Below are 19,109 nucleotides of genomic sequence, written 5' to 3'. Positions count from 1 at the left end.
AAAACTAAAAAAAATCAATTTCCGCTAACTTGTGCCAAAAAAAAAAATTCTATGAACTCGCCATGCCCCTCATTGAATACCTTGGGGTGTCTTCTTTCCAAAATGGGGTCACATGTGGGGTATTTATACTGCCCTGGCATTTTAGGGGCCCTAAAGCGTGAGAAGAAGTCTGGGATCCAAATGTCTAAAAATGCCCTCATAAAAGGAATGTGGGCCCCTTTGCGCATCTAGGCTGCAAAAAAGTGTCACACATGTGGTATTGCCGTACTCAGGAGAAGTTGGGCAATGTGTTTTGGGGTGTCATTTTACATATACCCATGCTGGGTGAGATAAATATCTTGGTCAAATGCCAACTTTGTATAAAAAATGGGAAAAGTTGTCTTTTGCCAATATATTTCTCTCACCCAGCATGAGTATATGTAAAAAGACACCCCAAAACACATTTCCCAACTTCTCCTGAGTACGGCGATACCACATGTGTGACACTTTTTTGCAGCCTAGATGCTCAAAAGGGCCCAAATTCCTTTTAGGAGGGCATTTTTAGACATTTGGATCCCAGACTTCTTCTCACGCTTTAGGACCCCTAAAATGCCAGGGCAGTACAAATACCCCACATGTGACCCCATTTTGGAAAAAAGACACCCTAAAGTATTCCGTGAGGGGCATGGCGAGTTCCTAGAATTTTTTATTTTTTGTCACAAGTTAGCGGAAAATTATGATTTTTTTTTCTTACAAAGTCTCTTATTCCACTAACTTGTGACAAAAAAAAAATACTTCCATGAACTCACTATGCCCATCACAAAATACCTGGGGGTGTCTTCTTTCCAAAATGGGGTCACTTGTGGGGTAGTTATACTGCCCTGGCATTTTAGGGGCCCGAATGCGTGAGAAGTAGTTTGAAATCAAAATCTGTAAAAAATGGCCGGTGAAATCCGAAAGGTGCTCTTTGGAATGTGGGCCCCTTTGCCCACCTAGGCTGCAAAAAAGTGTCACACATCTGGTATCACCGTACTCAGGAGAAGTTGGGCAATGTGTTTTGGGGTGTCTTTTTACATATACCCATGCTGGGTGAGAGAAATATCTTGGCAAAAGACAACTTTTCTCATTTTTTTATACAAAGTTGGCATTTGACCGCAATATTTATCTCACCCAGCATGGGTATATGTAAAATGACACCCCAAAACACATTGTCCAACTTCTCCTGAGTACGGCAATACCAGATGTGTGACACTTTTTTGCAGCCTAGGTGGGCAGAGGGGCCCACATTCCAAAGAGCACCTTTCGGATTTCACCGGCCATTTTTTACAGATTTTGATTTCAAACCACTTCTCACGCATTTGGGCCCATAAAATGCCAGGGCAGTATAACTACTCCACAAGTGACCCCATTTTGGAAAGAAGACACCCCCAGGTATTTTGTGATGGGCATAGTGAGTTCATGGAAGTTTTTATTTTTTGTCACAAGTTAGTGGAATATGAGACTTTGTAAGAAAAAAAATAAAATAAAAAAAATCATCATTTTCCGCTAACTTGTGACAAAAAATAAAAAATTCTAGGAACTCGCCATGACCCTCACGGAATACCTTGGGGTGTTTTATTTCCAAAATGGGGTAACTTGCGGGGTAGTTATACTGCCCTGGTATTCTAGGGGCCCTAATGTGTGGTAAGTAGTTTGAAATCAAAATGTGTAAAAAATGACCTGTGAAATCCGAAAGGTGCTCTTTGGAATGTGGGCCCCTTTGCCCACCTAGGCTGCAAAAAAGTGTCACACATGTGGTATTGCCGTACTCAGGAGAAGTTGGGCAATGTGTTTTGGGGTGTAATTTTACATATACCCATGCTGGGTGAGATAAATATCTTGGTCAAATGCCAACTTTGTATAAAAAAATGGGAAAAGTTGTCTTTTGACAAGATATTTCTCTCACCCAGCATGGGTATATGTAAAATGACACCCCAAAAAACATTGCCCAACTTCTCCTGAGTACGGCAATACCACATGTGTGACACTTTTTTGCAGCCTAGGTGGGCAAAGGGGCCCACATTCCAAAGAGCACCTTTCGGATTTCACCGGCCATTTTTTACAGATTTTGATTTCAAACTACTTCGCACGCATTTGGGCCCCTAAAATGCCAGGGCAGTATAACTACCCGACAAGTGACCCCATTTTGGAAAGAAGACACCCCAAGGTATTCTGTGATGGGCATAGTGAGTTCATGGAAGTTTTTATTTTTTGTCACAAGTTAGTGGAATATGAGACTTTGTAAGAAAAAAAAAAAAAAATTCATCATTTTCCGCTAACTTGTGACAAAAAATAAAAAGTTCTATGAACTCACTATGCCCATCACCGAATACCTTAGGGTGTCTACTTTCCGAAATGGGGTTATTTGTGGGGTGTTTGTACTTTCTGGCCATTGTAGAACCTCAGGAAACATGACAGGTGCTCAGAAAGTCAGAGCTGCTTCAAAAAGCGGAAATTCACATTTTTGTACCATAGTTTGTAAACGCTATAACTTTTACCCAAACCATTTTTTTTTTACCCAAACATTTTTTTTTTATCAAAGACATGTAGAACAATAAATTTAGAGAAAAATTTATATATGAATGTCGTTTTTTTTGCAAAATTTTACAACTGAAAGTGAAAAATTTCATTTTTTTGCAAAAAAATCGTTAAATTTCGATTAATAACAAAAAAAGTAAAAATGTCAGCAGCAATGAAATACCACCAAATGAAAGCTCTATTAGTGAGAAGTAAGGAGGTAAAATTCATTTGGGTGGTAAGTTGCATGACCGAGTAATAAACGGTGAAAGTAGTGTAGTGCAGAAGTGTAAAAAGTGGCCTGGTCATTAAGGGTGTTTAAGCTAAGGGGGCTGAAGTGGTTAATAGAACAGGTTCTATAAACATTTATGTGGAATCAGCTGATGATGGTGTAAAATGAGTGTGCTTCTTCTTGATGATAACATTGAACTGTAAGGCTGAGTTCACACTTGAGTTATTTGGTCAGTTTTGGCCCCGTAACTGCCCAAATAAGTGAAGTGTGCAGTGATTCTAAGAGTGACGCCTGTCATCTACATGTCATACTGACTCACAGTATTGTTTCACTACCACAGCAGACTACCTATGAGTGTTACTGCAAGGCACAGTGTTCTACACTACTATATAGGCTCTCTGTAGCCAGGAAATAGCTGTCTTTTAATGGGATTCGCCGCAAATAAATTTAGATCGAACCCAATTTTTTTTCAAAATTTGGCGACCCGGCCGAATCACTGCACACGTCACTTATTTGGGCAGTCACGGGGCCAAAACTGACCAAATAACTCAGGTACTGTATAAACTCAGCCTTACAGGTTGATGTTAGCGCCAAGAAGAAGCACACTCCTTTTACACCACCGTCATCATCTGATTCCACATAGTGTTGATAGCGAATATTCTAATCGCAAATTTTTATCGTGAATATCGTCACTTCGAGAATTCATGAAGATGTAAAATATAGTGCTATATATTAGTAATCACTAATATTCTAGATTTTTTCTTCATTAGTAACCTTCCTTCTTGCTTGTGGGCCAATGAGAAAGCTGCAATATCTTTGTCAGAGCTTAGCAACCATTACTCTATAAGAAACTCCCCAGCAGCCATTTTCTGCTGTTTTTTGCAGTTGTGAGAGAGAGAGCAGTGTCATTACTGTGCTCTGTGCTTTGCTGAGTCAATTACATTAGATAGTTAGTTACGTAGCTTATATATATATATATATATATATATATATATATATATATATACACAGATAGTCAGTGTAGGGTAGATAGTGATATAGTGTAGCCGACATGAATTACTGTATTGTGCATTTTCTCCAGTCTCAGGAAACTTCTAGCACCTTGCAAAATGTAGCAAAATTGAGCCACGACTGTATTGCGTGCACAATACACGCATATTACATTGCCGTTTTTCGCAATCATGATTGGAGATTGTGAAAACGAATATTGCCCATGCTGCTCATCACCAATTTCACATAGATGTCTACAGAACCTGCTCTATTAAACACTTACAGTCATGTGAAAAAATTAGGACACCCTTTGAAAGCATGTGGTTTTTTGTAACATTTTTAATAAAAGGTTATTTCATCTCCGTTTCAACAATACAGAGAGATTAAAGTAATCCAACTAAACAAAGAAAACTGAAGAAAAGTCTTTTCAAGATCTTCTGTAAATGTCATTCTACAAAAATGCCTATTCTAACTGAGGAAAAAGATAGGACACCCTCACATGTATTCCCTCTTAAATTGGCTCAGATCTCACACAGGTATATCACACCAGGTGCACATAATTAGTAGATTGTTACTCTGCATGTTGAATGAGGCTTGCCCTATTTAAACCTCAGACATTTAGTTTGGTGTGCTCCTGACTGTTGAAGTGAGAGTGAGCACCATGGTGAGAGCAAAAGAGCTGTCAGAGGACTTCAGAAAAAAGATTGTAGCAGCCTATGAGTCTGGGAAGGGATTTAAAAAGATCTCAAAAGATTTTGAAATCAGCCATTCCACTGTCCGGAAGATAGTCTACAAGTGGAGGGATTTCAAAACAACTGCCAACATGCCCAGGACTGGTCGCCCCAGCAAGTTCACCCCAAGAGCAGACCGCAAGATGCTAAAAGAGGTCTCCAAAAACCCTAAAGTGTCATCTCGAGAACTACAGCAGGCTCTGGCTACTGTTGATGTAGAAGTACATGCCTCTACAATCAGAAAGAGACTGTACAAGTTTAACTTGCATGGGAGGTGTGCAAGGAGGAAACCTTTGCTTTCCAAGAGAAACATCGAGGCCAGACTGACATTTGCCAGAGATAAAGTTGACAAAGACCAGGACTTCTGGAATAATGTTCTTTGGACAGATGAGTCCAAAATTGAATTATTTGGACACAACAGCAGAGGACATGTTTGGCGTAAACCAAACACAGCATTCCAAGAAAAGAACCTCATACCAACTGTGAAGCATGGAGGTGGAAGTGTCATGGTTTGGGGCTGCTTTGCTGCAGCAGGACCTGGTCAGCTCACCATCATAGAATCCACGATGAATTCTACTGTGTATCAGAAGGTGCTTGAAGAACATGTGAGACCATCAGTTAGAAAATTAAAGCTGAAGCGGAACTGGACCATGCAACATGACAATGACCCAAAACATACTAGTAAATCAACCAAAGATTGGCTGAAAAAGAAGAAATGGAGAGTCCTGGAATGGCCAAGTCAAAGTCCAGATTTGAATCCCATTGAGATGCTGTGGGGTGACTTGAAAAGGGCTGTACGTGCAAGAAACCCCTCAAACATCTCACAGCTGAAAAAGTTCTGCATTGAGGAGTGGGGTAAAATTTCCTCAGACCGATGTCGAAGACTGGTAGATGGCTACAAGAACCGTCTCACTGCAGTTATTTCAGCCAAAGGAGGTAACACTCACTATTAGGGGCAAGGGTGTCCTATCTTTTTCCTCAGTTAGAATAGGCATTTTTGTAGAATGACATTTACAGAAGATCTTGAAAAGACTTTTCTTCAGTTTTCTTTGTTTAGTCGGATTACTTTAATCTCTCTGTATTGTTGAAACGGAGATGAAATAACCATTTATTAAAAATGTTACAAAAAACCACATGCTTTCAAAGGGTGTCCTAATTTTTTCACATGACTGTATACAAGTATCCCCCCAACAGAGTTAGGGGGTGTTAGCAATAAGTTTGTGTTGACGTCACTGATTATTTTGCCCTACAAAAAACGGATCCTGTCTGTTGAGCATCCACCTTCACTCGGTCAGCATTTGTTCAGTAATCCATCAGTATTTTTAATGCAAGTACAATGGGAGTAGATCCAAAACAGAGATGATCAAGTCAACCATTCAAGAACCGCTGGGTTGCTGGTCAAGACACGACCGCTAGCTGACACTGGGAGCTCAGGCCTCTCGAAGTGACCCCTGCTGCCGCGGCCCTTTACTTTGCTGCAACCTTTGCCTGCGTCAGAAACATGTAGGCCTCTGCCACTCCCCTGTGCAGAGCCTCGCACTTCTCTGTCTGACATACTGTTAGATCAAATAAAAAAATAGGAAATTAACCCCTTCACTCCCAGCGCAATAATACGGCGCTGGGAGGGTCTTTAAAGATAGCGCCTGCTCCTGAGCACTGTGGGCGCCATAGCCGTGGGTGGCCGCCTGCTTCTTATAGCAGAGACCCACGACTCATGTCCGCAACCGTCAGTAATGCCTATCGCAGACATTTAACCCCTTTAGATGCCATGGTCAACGCTGAAAGTGCGCGTTTTCAGTGGTGCGCTGGATACCCTGTGTGGCAATCAGAGGAGCCGGAGCTTGTGTGCAGCAGCCTCTGTCTTTGTGAATGACAGAAGGCTGCTGCATAGTATTTCCTATGGAGCCCTTGCCTGTAATAGGGCTTCATAGGAAACCAGTAAAATCATCATAGATTCCAATGCTAGTGCATTGGAGTCTATGATAATAGCAATCAGATGATTGGTTGTTATAGTTCCCTATGGGAACTATAAAAAAGTGTAAAAAAAAATGTTTAAAAATAAATCAAAAAACATAAAAATTCAAAATCACCCCCCTTTTCCCAAAATAAAAATAAAAGAGCTAAAAAAAATACACATCATGGGTGTTGCGATGTGCAAAAACACCCATAGTATAAAAATATATTTCCCATACGGCAAACAGTAAAACGCAAGAAAAACTATACATATAAAGGTATCGCCGGATTCATACTGACCTGTAGAATAAAAGTAACTGGTCAGTTTTATCGCACATCGAACGTCGTAAATGAAAAAAAATAATTAAAAAAAAATTAAAACTGTGGTGGAATTGCTTTTTAAATATTTTTTTACCCATTTGGAATTTTTTTTCCACTTCCCACTGCATCATGCAATATTAAATGGTGGCGTTAGAAAGTATAACTTGTGCCTCAAAAAACAAGCCCTCATATGGCTATGTGAACAGACAAATAAAAAAGTTATGGTTCTGGGAAGACAATGAGATCAAAACAAAAACGCAAAAAGAAAAACCTCTGTGGGTGAAAGGGTTAAAACACTCCCAAAAAAGTCTGTAATTTTCTCACTTCACCACACAACGGCTAATAAGCCCTCTTTTCCCACTAATACACACAAAAAAGTGCTTTAGAGCATATAACTGCACCACTGAACGCAAAAAGGCCCTTTTTTTCCCACTTATACACGTCACAGAAGGCTTTAGAACATATAACTGCACTGCACAAGGGCAAATAAAACATATAAATATTTCCTTGTAATAATAATAAACCCTGTTAATGGCTGTAACACCCCAATAACAAAAACGGTTTGCTGGAATTACAGAGCTGTATAATGGCAATTTAGGTGCCCAGTCAGTGCAACAAGGTGTAATAGGATTGTTCCCATTACCCAGGCTGTAACCTCACCTACTGAACCCTGTTCAACATAAATGCTGTGGAATGATTCCTCCCTATCCTTTCCCTACACCTTGAATAATATTTCCCTGCACTTGTAAATAATTCTTTTTAGCACAATTAAGTTTTTCTAGCACTGTCCCTAGCGTCTGCTGACGTTTAGTTTTAGGAAAAAATGTGATTCGTTACCACGAAGTGTGAGGAAACTCTATAAATAACCCTAGTTTTGATAATCTTTCTGGGTACTGTAGTCTACCTCTTCCAGTTATCAGTATAGTTGCCCTCCTCTGAACCCTCTCTAGCTATGCTATGCTTTTCTTGTGCATAGGAGCCCAGAATTATGCACAATACTTTTTGTGAGGTATAACTAATGATTTGTAAAGTAGCAGAACTATGTTCTTATATTGGCCTTGACAGCTGTTGCCTTATGCTGGTTGCTGTAGTAAAGTTTATTGTCAACTAGAATTACTAAGTCCTTTTTCATGGAAGTGTTTTTTTACAATTTAATATGTATTGTACAGTCCCATGTGTCAGGGAAAATACATTTGTCAGTATTAAACTGCATTTGCCACTTCTCTGCCCAAGCCTCCAATCTATCCAGATCCATCTGTAACAGTATACTGTCCTCTTTTGTGTTAAATAGTTTGTTTAATATTGTCTGCGATAATTGATATGTTACTGTACAGCCTCCCTACAAGATCATTAATAAATATATTGAAGATAATAGGGTCAAATACTGATCCCTGAGGTGCCCACTAGTGATAATGACCCAATCAGAACTTTTAACCACCCTCTGTTTTGTATCACTGAGACAGTAACTTATCCACATACACATTTTGTCCCCAGTCCAAGTATTTTCATTTTATTTACTAACTGTATTAAATGCTTTTGAGAAGCCAAAATATGACAACCAATGACTTACCAGGTCCAGTGTTGAACTTACCTCCACATTGAAACTGATTAGATAAGTTTGACAGGGCAGATTAGATCAGGTTTAAACTTTTTACCATTTATATAATTAAATAACAGTGTACCTAAGCTCCTAGTTCCTAGTCTCTAGTTACCCAGTGAAGGTGCTTTATTCTGTCTGACTGCCTGTTTACAGAACTTCTGCTTGACAATAAACTCTGTCTACCTTCCCTGCCCTGACTTGGTCTTTTTTCTCAGATACATTTGAACTCTGCTAGCCCTGACCTTGGCCTGTCTTCTGACTTTGAATATTGCTTGACCCCTCTGTTTTTTACAACCAGTGTCTCTGACCCTGTTGGTCAGCAATCAACTACATAAGGACTATAGGGACATAGGGACTATCATAATAGGTGGGAGCTTGATGGCTCCCCTGCAGCTTAGACCGTAGCCCTTTAAAGGATTTAAACGATGAAAACAAGGGAACTGCCAGGATAAAACCCTTAGCGATAGCCCAAAGTTAGTAGGTAGAGTGGGTCCACAATTACTGCTCATTGCAATTACTTAAAAAGTCAGGAGTAGAAAAATGTGTATAATAAATACAGAATACATTATTATCATTTTAGGTGGTCGTATTTCTTTACCTTTGTTCAAAAAGTAACACATTGTAAATGTTTTTAAGATTGTGTTTAATTATTAAACACCTAATTACTGTAGTATTCCTGATCATTTTAACAATACTATAATTTTGCAATATTTCTACAGCTCGAACATGTGGGTCAAATCTTCAAGGACCAACAGGCGTTATTACTTCACCAAACTATCCAGTTCAGTATGAAGACAATGCCCATTGTGTTTGGGTTGTTACAAGTACAGATCCAGAAAAGGTATGATTATAATCTTTAAATTACTGAGGTATTCATTTTGATATTTTTATGTTTATTCTTAGTAATGTCCATGTAGATTTTTTTGCCAAATTATTTGTTGTGTTTACCCATGCCATGTCTACAGTTTAAAAATCTATTTAAAATTGATAAATACTGATCATATACATTTAGTTTAACCCCTTAAGAACACGGCCATATTTCACCTTAAGGACCAGGCCATTTTTGCAAATCTGACCAGTGTCATTTTATGTGGGAATAACTCTAAAATGCTTTTACTTATCCAGGCCATTCTGAGATTGTTTTTTCGTCACATATTGTACTTCATGACACTGGTAAAATGGAGTAAAAAAAAAAAAAATCATTTTTTTTTATAAAAAAACACATTTACCAAAAATTTGGAAAAATTAGCAAATTTCCAAGTTTCAGATTCTTTACTTCTATAATACATAGTAATAGGAGTAAATGAGAAGATTAAGCAGCTCTCACCTGCTGCACCTGTGGTGAGCACGGTACCAGCCTGGACACGGCCGTAACAGCAATTCAACAAAAAGAGAAAATCTGGCTCTTGAACAACAGGAGACACTTTATTTAGCGGTAAAACTTCCAATCCTCATAGGCAGTGGTATAGTCAACGCGTTTCGGACCTTCGTGTATCAGTCCTTAATCAGGACATAAAAACCCCAAACTGAACAGTTACCCATATACCCCTCCTCCACCAATCCACGGAGGTTGAGGCATCACGTGGGTGTTTAACTGTTTTAGTAGGATTTAAAACAGACATAATGTAGCAGCTTGTACATATGTTACTAAAATCAAAGATGTATAACAAGAAACCCACAACATTGGCTGATTTATTCCAACATTATCCCATAGACAATTATACTGTAAAATTAAATCTGGTCTCTTATTTAATCCTGATGGAATCCGGGTATTCAATTGGAACATCCAGAAAGTCTCTCTGTTGAGAAGCTTTCTGCGATGGTCCCCGCCACGTAATGGGGCTGTAACCCTTTCAATGCCAACCACACTCAATGCTGAAGAATGGCCTCCATGTTCTAAGGCAAAATGCAGACTAACAGCGGAAACGTTTCTTGTTTTATAATGCGGAATGTCGGATATATGTTTTCTGATCCTGGTTTAAATGCATTTGTTGTGCAACCCACGTATTGAAGCAAGCAAATTTGACATGTGATTAAATAGATGACATACAGTCAGGTCCATAAATATTGGGACATCGACACAATTCTAACATTTTTGGCTCTATACACCACCACAATGGATTTGAAATGAAACAAACAAGATGTGCTTTAACTGCAGACTGACAGCTTTCAATTTGAGGGTATTTACATCCAAATCAGGTGAATGGTGTAGGAATTACAATAATTTGCATATGTGTCTCCCACTTGTTAATGGACCAAAAGTAATGGGATGGATTAATAATCATAAATCAAACTTTCACTTTTTAATACTTGGTTGCAAATCCTTTGCAGTCAATTACAGCCTGATATCTGGAACACATAGACATCACCAGACGCAGAGTTTCATCCCTGGTGATGCTCTGCCAGGCCTCTACTGCAACTGTCTTCAGTTCCTGCTTGTTCTTGGGGCATTTTACCTTCAGTTTTGTCTTCAGCAAGTAAAATGCATGCGCAATCGGATTCAGGTCAGGTGATTGACTTGGCCATTGCATACCATTCCAATTCTTTACCTTAAAAAACTTTGGTTGCTTTTGCAGTATGCTTTGGGTCATTGTCCATCTGCACTGTGAAGCGCCGCCCAATTAGTTCTGAAGCATTTGGCTGAATATGAGCAGATAATATTGCCCGAAACGCTTCAGAATTCATCCTGCTGCTTTTGTCAGCAGTCACATCATCAATAAATACAAGAGAACCAGTTCCATTGGCAGCCATACATGCCCACGCCATGACACTACTGTACCACCACCATGCTTCACTGATGAGGTGGTATGCTTAGGATCATGAGCAGTTCCTTTACTTCTCCATAATCTTCTCTTCCCATCACTCTGGTACAAGTTGATCTTGGTCTTATCTGTCCATAGGATGTTGTTCCAGAACTGTGAAGGCTTTTTTAGATGTCGCTTGGCAAACTCTAATCTGGCCTTCCTGTTTTTGAGGCTCACCAATGGTTCACTCTGGTGAAGTGTTCTCTTGATTGTTGACTTTGACACACATACACTTACCTCCTGGAGAGTGTTCTTGATCTGGCCAACTGTTGCGAAGGGTGTTTTCTTCACCAGGGAAAGAATTCTTCGGTCATCCACCACAGTTGTTTTCCATGGTCTTCTGGGTCTTTTGGTGTTGCTGAGTTCCTTCTTTTTAAGAATGTTTCAAACAGTTGTTTTGGCCACGCCTAATGTTTTTGTTATCTCTCTGATGGGTTTGTTTTGTTTTTTCAGCATAATAATGGCTTGCTTCACTGATAGTGACAGCTCTTTGGATCTCATCTTGAAAGTTGACAGTAACAGATTCCAAATGCAAATAGCGCACTTGAAATGAACTCTGGACCTTTTATCTGCTAATTGTAATTAGCATAATGAGGGAATAACACACACCTGGCCATGGAACAGCTGAGAAGCCAATTGTCCCATTACTTTTGGTCCCTTAACAAGTGGGAGGCACATATGCAAACTGTTTTAATTCCTACACCTTTCACCTGATTTGGATGTAAATACCCTCAAATTAAAGCTGACAGTCTGCAGTTAAAGCACATCTTATTCGTTTCATTTCAAATCCATTGTGGTGGTATATAGAACCAAAAATCTTATAATTGTGTCGATGTCCCAATATTTATGGACCTGACTGTACTTGGTATTGCAATTCAAATATGTCAAATTGCAAATTGTCTTTTATTCACCGTAGATGTAACAATATTGCTTACTTCCATGTGCCCACAACATATGCATCTAGTATGTCCGCATTTAAAATTGCCTTTTTTGGAAAGCCAGGTTGGCTGCAGCCTGGTACGTTCAACATAAAGGCTGGGGCGTAGTAAAATTCCTAGTGTTGGTGCATGTTGTGCAACACATTTAATACTGCCCTGTATGAATCCTGACCAATCCTTGTCAAAACTCAGAACAGGGAGATGTTTTTTAATTATGTGACAGATGTCTTTGTACTCTTCACTGTAAGCGGTCGAAAACATAATGGCATCACCACCGGACAGATCATCTGCATTGGATCTCAAACGTTGTTTACTATTAGGGAAAATCAAAGCCCTTCTGTCCAGTGATAGCGCCAGGTTCCTCTGAACTATGACACCTATGTCTGGATTACGGACGTGGGGGCCCTTTACATGAATATTCCACATAATATGGCACTATCACCCCTCCGATGGTTTTTGTGCACATATAGTGACTACACTCCAGTATAGTGGGGGGACATTCTGGGGGTTGAATACGGGAATCTCGGCCATCGTACACACAAAACTTGTAAGTGTACCCTGATGTACTCTCACAAAGTTTGTACAGCTTCACACCATACCTCGCCTGCTTAGAAGGAACATACTGGTGGAAAATAAGTCTCCCCTTGAAAGCAATGAGAGACTCATCAACCGCGACCTCCCTCCCAGGTACATAGGCCCAAAAGTGATCGATGACCAGCCTGATTTTGTACAGGCGGTCATAGGCAGGATCACCTTGGGGGGACATGCTGCATTATCTGCATAATGCAGGCATTTCTGGATGGCCTCAAACCGGTTACGTGTCATGGCCGTACTGTAAAGTGGGGTCTGGTAGACGACGTTCCCACTCTAGTAATGCTTGACACTGGGCCCATGTGCAGCACGAGGCCCCAAAACATCCTCATCTCAGCTGCACTGACCGGAGTCCAGCCACCGCCCCTAGCCAAAAAGGAGCCCGGGTGTTGAGCAATGAACTGTTGGGCGAACACGTTCGTTTGCTCCACCATCAGATTCACAAAGTGGTCACTGAAAAAAAGACTAAAATAGTCATATTCAGTATAGCCCACTGTGGGAATCTGGATTCCTGGTTGACCAACAAAATCAGGAATCACAGGCTCAAAATGCTCTGAGGTACACCATGCAAGTTCACCGGTAGGGGGCTCAGGTGGACTTATCTGGTGGGCCGGAAAACTAGTAGGAGCCCCAGAGATGCTCGTACTAGTGTGGGCCACAGGGTCCCTGGCATGGCGGTCCCCTTGATCCGCCTGGCGGGCCTTTAGGGGAGTGTGTGTGTGTGCGCGCGTGTGTGTGGAAATCTTTATTTAGTTTGCGTGTGTGTGGGAAACGCGTACTTATCCCTAAACCCAACAGAAAAAAAAAAGCCCCAAAAAAAGTAAAAAACAAAACAATACAAAAAAAAACATTCAAACTCGCTGATCAGCCAGACCACCCTCAGTTTGTCTTCTCATCGCAAATTGGACAATGAAGAGGAGGAGGAGACTGTTGCCTCTGTTACAGAGGGTAGTACCCATGGAAGTTTAATTCCATCTGTTCAGCGTGAGCAGGCAGAAGAGGAGGAAGAGGATGAGGAGATTGAGAGTGATCCTCCTGATGACCACAGCAAAGTCTTGCCTGTTGGTACTCTGACACACATGGCTAACTTTATGTTAGGCTGCCTTTCCCATGACCCGCGTGTTTTTTATGCATTTTAGACAACACAGATTACTGGTTGTTCACCCTACTCGACCCCCACTACAAAAAAAAACTTCTCATCTCTCATTTCTCTGGTGGAGAGGACAAGCAAAACAGTGCAATACCAGAAAGTCCTTGCTGAACAATTACTCCAAATCTTTCCATCTGACAACGCAGAGTCCGTAGTTCCTTGGCTAACCGAGGAGGGGAGACAAGGGGAACACACACAGCAGTTCCCACAGAGGCAGGGCAACAATCTCCAAAGCCTTAGACAGTTTTATAACACCCCGCCAGCACCCTCACTCTGATGCGCGGCCTAGTGTCACAAGGAGGGATACATTTAGTAAGATGGTGAAGGAGTACATAGCAGACCATGTCAGTGTCCTCAATGATCCCTCAGTGCCTTACAACTACTGGGTGTACAAGCAGGACACGTGGCACGAGCTGGTGCTCTATGCCTTGGAAGTGCTGGCCTGCCCTGCCGCCAGCGTTTTGTCTGAGCGGGTATTTAGTGCTGCTGGTGGCATTATAACAGATAAGCATATCAGCCTATAAACTAAAAATGTTGACAGCATTTTATAAAAATGAACAAGGCCTGGATTGACCATGACTTCTCGACTCCACCAGAGGAAAGCTGATGAACATAAAAGGCACTTTAAATGTGTTGTTTATAATGTACTGAATACACTGTATTCCAATGCACACCTTTCACCACAAACAAGGGTATATAGTTGAATCTTCCTTTTCTCATCCTTCTTCTCTTCCTTCATATATAAAAACATGCTTATTCATCGCATATAATGCCCTCGCATATATGCCCTTCGCATATAATGTTTTTCAGGATCAGCTCAGCTGCAGGCCCTTGCATATAATTTTTTGCAGGGCAGCTCACCAGCAGGCCCTCGCATATAATTTTTTATAGGGTCAGCTCACCTGAAGGCCCTGACGTATAATGTTATAGAGGGTCAGATCACCTGCAGGCCCTCACCTAAAATCTATTACAGGGTCAGCTCACCAGCAGGCCCTCCCATATAATTTTTTTATAGCGTCAGCTCACTAGCAGGCTCGCACCTAAAATCTTTTATAGGGTCAGCTCACCTGAATGCCCTCGCATATAATGTTCTAGAGGGTCAGCTCACCTGCAAGCGCTTACGTACAGCCTTTTAAAGGATCACGTCACCAGCAGGCCCTCACATATAATTTTTTAGAGGGTCAGCTCACCAGGAGGACCTCGCATTTAATCTTTTACAGGGTCAGCTCACCTGCAAGCCCTTACCTACAGCCTTTTAGAGGATCATCTCACCAGCAGACCCGCACATAAAATCTTTTACAGGGTTAACTTACCAGCAGGCCCTCGCATATAATTTTTTAGAGGGTCAGCTCACCAGCAGGCCCTCGCATATAATCTTTTACAGGGTCAGCTCACCTGAAGGCCCTCACACATAATGTTTTAGGGGGTCAGCTCACTAGCAGGCCCTGGCCTAAAATATTTTACAGGGTCATCTCACCAGCATGCCCGCACCTAAAATCTTTTGCAGGGTCAGATTACCTGTAGGACCTCACCTAATTATACCTAATGGGTAATTTGCGCGCATGCTGCCTTGCTTGGATGTGGTAGCCGTAGCTGTTTCTCAGGCTCCCTCTCCAGAATCAAACCATGATTCCTCTGTTACCCATGGTCTACATGGTTTGGGCTGAAAATAACATCGAAAGTTGATAAGGCAGACATCTGAATGGATCTTTGCCATCATGTGACTTGCGATCAGCACTAGGTTATCTAGAGTTACCAAAGCGACAGCAGGCCCTCTCCCATAATGTTTTTGATGGTCAGATCAGCAGGCCCTTGCTCCAAATGTTTTTGAGGGTCACCAGCAGGACATCAATCATAATTTTTCAAGGCTGTGTATGGTGCCCTCCTTTATGTGTAACAAAGGGTGTATTGTAGTGCCGGTTCCTTGTAATTTTTGGCAGCCCTTTCCCTTAGTGCATAGGCTTTATGAATGTAGGAATCCTACCACATGAACAATTGTACCACAATGTGAATGATGCCCTCCTTTATGTGATATACAGGTTGTATCGCAGTGCCTCTTCCTTGTAATTTTTGGCAGCACTTGCACTTTATATGCAAGTAAAAGTTTCCTAAGAATGTTTCCTCTAAAATTGATTTTATCTTCGGTTTGGTGCGTATTATTGTCAGTCTGTAAAAGTGGCGTACTATTTGGACAACATCGTTCCCAGCAGCGATCTGGGAGTCCAAGATGCATTCAGACATCCTCCCCATGCTGTTCCCGAACCATTTCGGTGCCCGGTTTAATGCTCGGGTTCATCCATTGACGTCCATTATACTCGGGTGCTCAGTAGAGCACCCGAACTTCCCATGTGTTCGGCCCGAACACCCAAGCACTATAGTGCTCGATCAACACTATGATATATTAATTATAAGGCTATGATGCATTTGCACAATCATTTGGAAATGTTATGAACAGAATAACAATCATTTCTTTGAGCTTTTTAAAACCTCTGTTATATTCTTTTCTTGGGTCCTTTGAGAGGTGCCCATTGTGACAAATCTAACAGTTTGCACAGGCTTTTAGGGATTTATTGTTGGAGCTGCTCAATTCTTCTATGACTCTGAATTAGACATTTAGTATTACAATCACCCAATGCTTTTAATAATACCATAGTCATTGTGGAGCTACATTTCTTAGGAAGAATTGTTTCTGTAGCATCAACTGTAGACTCCAGTTTGTCAAATGACAAAATAATTTTACATGTACTTTTACATTTATTGTATGTTATAGTTACCTGTCACCTGTTGCCTTACAGTTTGATTAATTAAATCAAAACTGTTCATTGCTTTTGTTTAAAATATAACATTATCAGCTTTAAAAAAAAAAAAAGAAGTACAATATATATATAATTTTTTTTATTTTTATTTTTTTTAATTATTATTTTTTCCCCTTCCTTCATATATATGCAGTTCATTTTTCAAAATCACTCTGACTTGAAAAGAAGGCTGAATATATTGACATCCTGTGATAGAAGTAATGAGATCACTGCCAAAACAACTAATATGTTACAGTCATCAGCAAATCTCTGTTTTATCTCTATAATGTCCAGTAATTAAAGGGGTTTACTTATGCCCCATAGCCTGTAACATCTATTGAAAGATTCAAACTTACCTGCTTTCCACCACTCCACTCCTGTATGCTGGCTCCCTTCGTCCATCATCCGACTCCGGCATGTTTACTTCCAACTGGACATGAATATGGTCCATGTGCCACTGGCTTCAGGAGGTCTCCAAATGGCATATCACCATTGAAGCTAATAATTGGCTGCAGTGGCGCAGGTGACTATGTCCATATCCAGCTCCGTTTGTAGCGGGGGTCGAGAAGGGTGAACAACCAGTAAATCGGTGTTGGCAAAAATGCATACAATGCGAGGGTCACGGGAAAGGCAGCAAAAAATAAAGTCAGCCATGTGTGCCAGAGTCCCAACAGACAAGAATTTGCTGTCCTCATCAGGAGGATGACTCTCAATCTCCTCATCCTCTTCCTCCTCTTCTACCCGTCCACGCTGAACAGATGGAATAAAACTTCCATGGGTACTACCTCCTGTAGTGGAGGCAACCGTCTCCTGCTCCTCCTTCTCCTCTTCATCATCATCCAATTTACGCTGAGAGGACGAACTGAGGGTGGTCTGGCTATCACCCTGTGTACTGTATTCCCCCATTTCCACCTCTTCCACATGCAAAGCGTTTGCCTTAATTGTGAGCAGCGAGCATTTGAATAGACACAAAAGTGGGATCGCCACTCACCAGCTGTGTTGATTCCTCAAAGTTGCGTAAAACCTCACAGAGGTCAGACATCAATGCCTAGGTCGCTTGTGAAGAGCGGAAATTGACTGGAAAGGCGATGTCATGGTCTTACCTGCTTGCTGCTCTCCTTCGTTTGACATGTGCTGGCGGCCATCTTGGTTTCTGGGTTTCTTGCAGCCTTCCACCCTGCGGCTCCTCCTTCCCCTGGGAGGAGCTGGATGCCTAGCTCATATATATAGGAGGTCTGTGGCTTCAGTTCCTTGCTTGGTCCTCTTGTGTTCACATGCTTCTAAGACTGCTGCTGCTTCTGGTTCCTGATCCTGGCTTCGTCTGACTACCCTGCTGGTTCCTGATCCTGGCTTCGTCTGACTACCCTGCTGGTTCCTGATCCTGGCTTCGTCTGACTACCCTGCTGGTTCCTGATCCTGGCTTCGTCTGACTACCCTTCTGGTTCCTGACCTCTGGCTTCGCAAAGACTCTGCTCGGTTTCACCATCCGTTTGGACTTTTGCTTTACAGCTTTATTTTCAATAAAGCCTTCTTATTTTCACTTATCTCTTGTTGTACGTCTGGTTCATGGTTCCGTGACATTAGGACCAAGCCATGAATTCTGACGGTACAGGGCCATCCTCGCTACCCACGCTGGTTGCCAGACTTGATCAGCAGGATCACCTGTTGGGTCGGTTCGCTGTGGCGTTGCAAACCCTGCTTGAACGCACGGCTCATTTCGCTCCCGTTGCCGATGGGTCGGTTGTCGCTCCTGGGCTCGCTCCTACTGCCGCTCCGGTTGTTGCGCCAGAGTCTACCCCGACACCTGTTGTTGCGCCTGCGGTGTTTCGGGGTATGACCGGTTCTGCCCCTCTTCCACAGCGCTTTGGGGGAGAGCCAACTCAGTGCCGAGGTTTCCTTAACCAGGTGGGCATTTATTTCGAGTTGCTGCCACATGCCTTTCCTACTGAGAGATCAAAGGTGGGCTTCTTGATCTCGCTGCTCTCGGACAAGGCCTTGGCCTGGGCCAGCCCTTTATGGGAGAACAACAATCCGGTGGTTGCCGAGTTTTCCGGTTTTGTTGCTTCTCTTCGGAAGGTATTCGATGTGCCGGCTCGTGCTGCCTCTGCTGCGAAGCTCCTTATGTCCATCAGACAGGGTTCACGATCCGTAGCTGAATACGCCATTGAGTTTCGTACCCTGGCAGCAGAGGTGGGCTGGAATAATGAGGCTCTGGTCGCTGCTTTCTCTCATGGTCTCTCGGATGGCTTGAAGGATGAGGTTGCAGCTAAGGACCTACCAGTTGAGCTCGAGTCTCTTATTTCTTTCCTGATTTTGATTGACACCAGACTCAGGGAGAGACCTTCCTTTAAGGAGAACCTGCGGAGGTCTTCTAACAGATTGGTGCCTACGTTTGCTGTCCCACCCGTGCCTCCCTCTCCTCCCACGCCTCCTGGGGATGACTTGTCTGGGGGTGAACCCATGCAGCTG

At 41.9% G+C, this 19,109-nt stretch overlaps 1 protein-coding gene across 1 annotated transcript in view; it reads left to right on the top strand.

The window, feature by feature from the left end:
• CSMD1 (CUB and Sushi multiple domains 1) overlaps window positions 1–19,109 on the top strand; it is a 2,494,699-nt gene that overhangs the window by 1,232,472 nt on the left and 1,243,118 nt on the right. Inside the window, exon 10 of the mRNA XM_040430026.1 lies at window positions 9,082–9,203. Coding sequence (XP_040285960.1) covers window positions 9,082–9,203 — 122 coding nt within the window. The remainder of the gene's footprint in view (window positions 1–9,081; window positions 9,204–19,109) is intronic.

The sequence above is a fragment of the Bufo bufo genome, chromosome 4 (genome assembly GCF_905171765.1).
Source record: "Bufo bufo chromosome 4, aBufBuf1.1, whole genome shotgun sequence".
Taxonomy (NCBI): Eukaryota; Metazoa; Chordata; class Amphibia; order Anura; family Bufonidae; genus Bufo; species Bufo bufo.
Note: the sequence above shows the minus strand (reverse complement) of the source record. Positions and strands in the feature narration are given on the sequence as shown.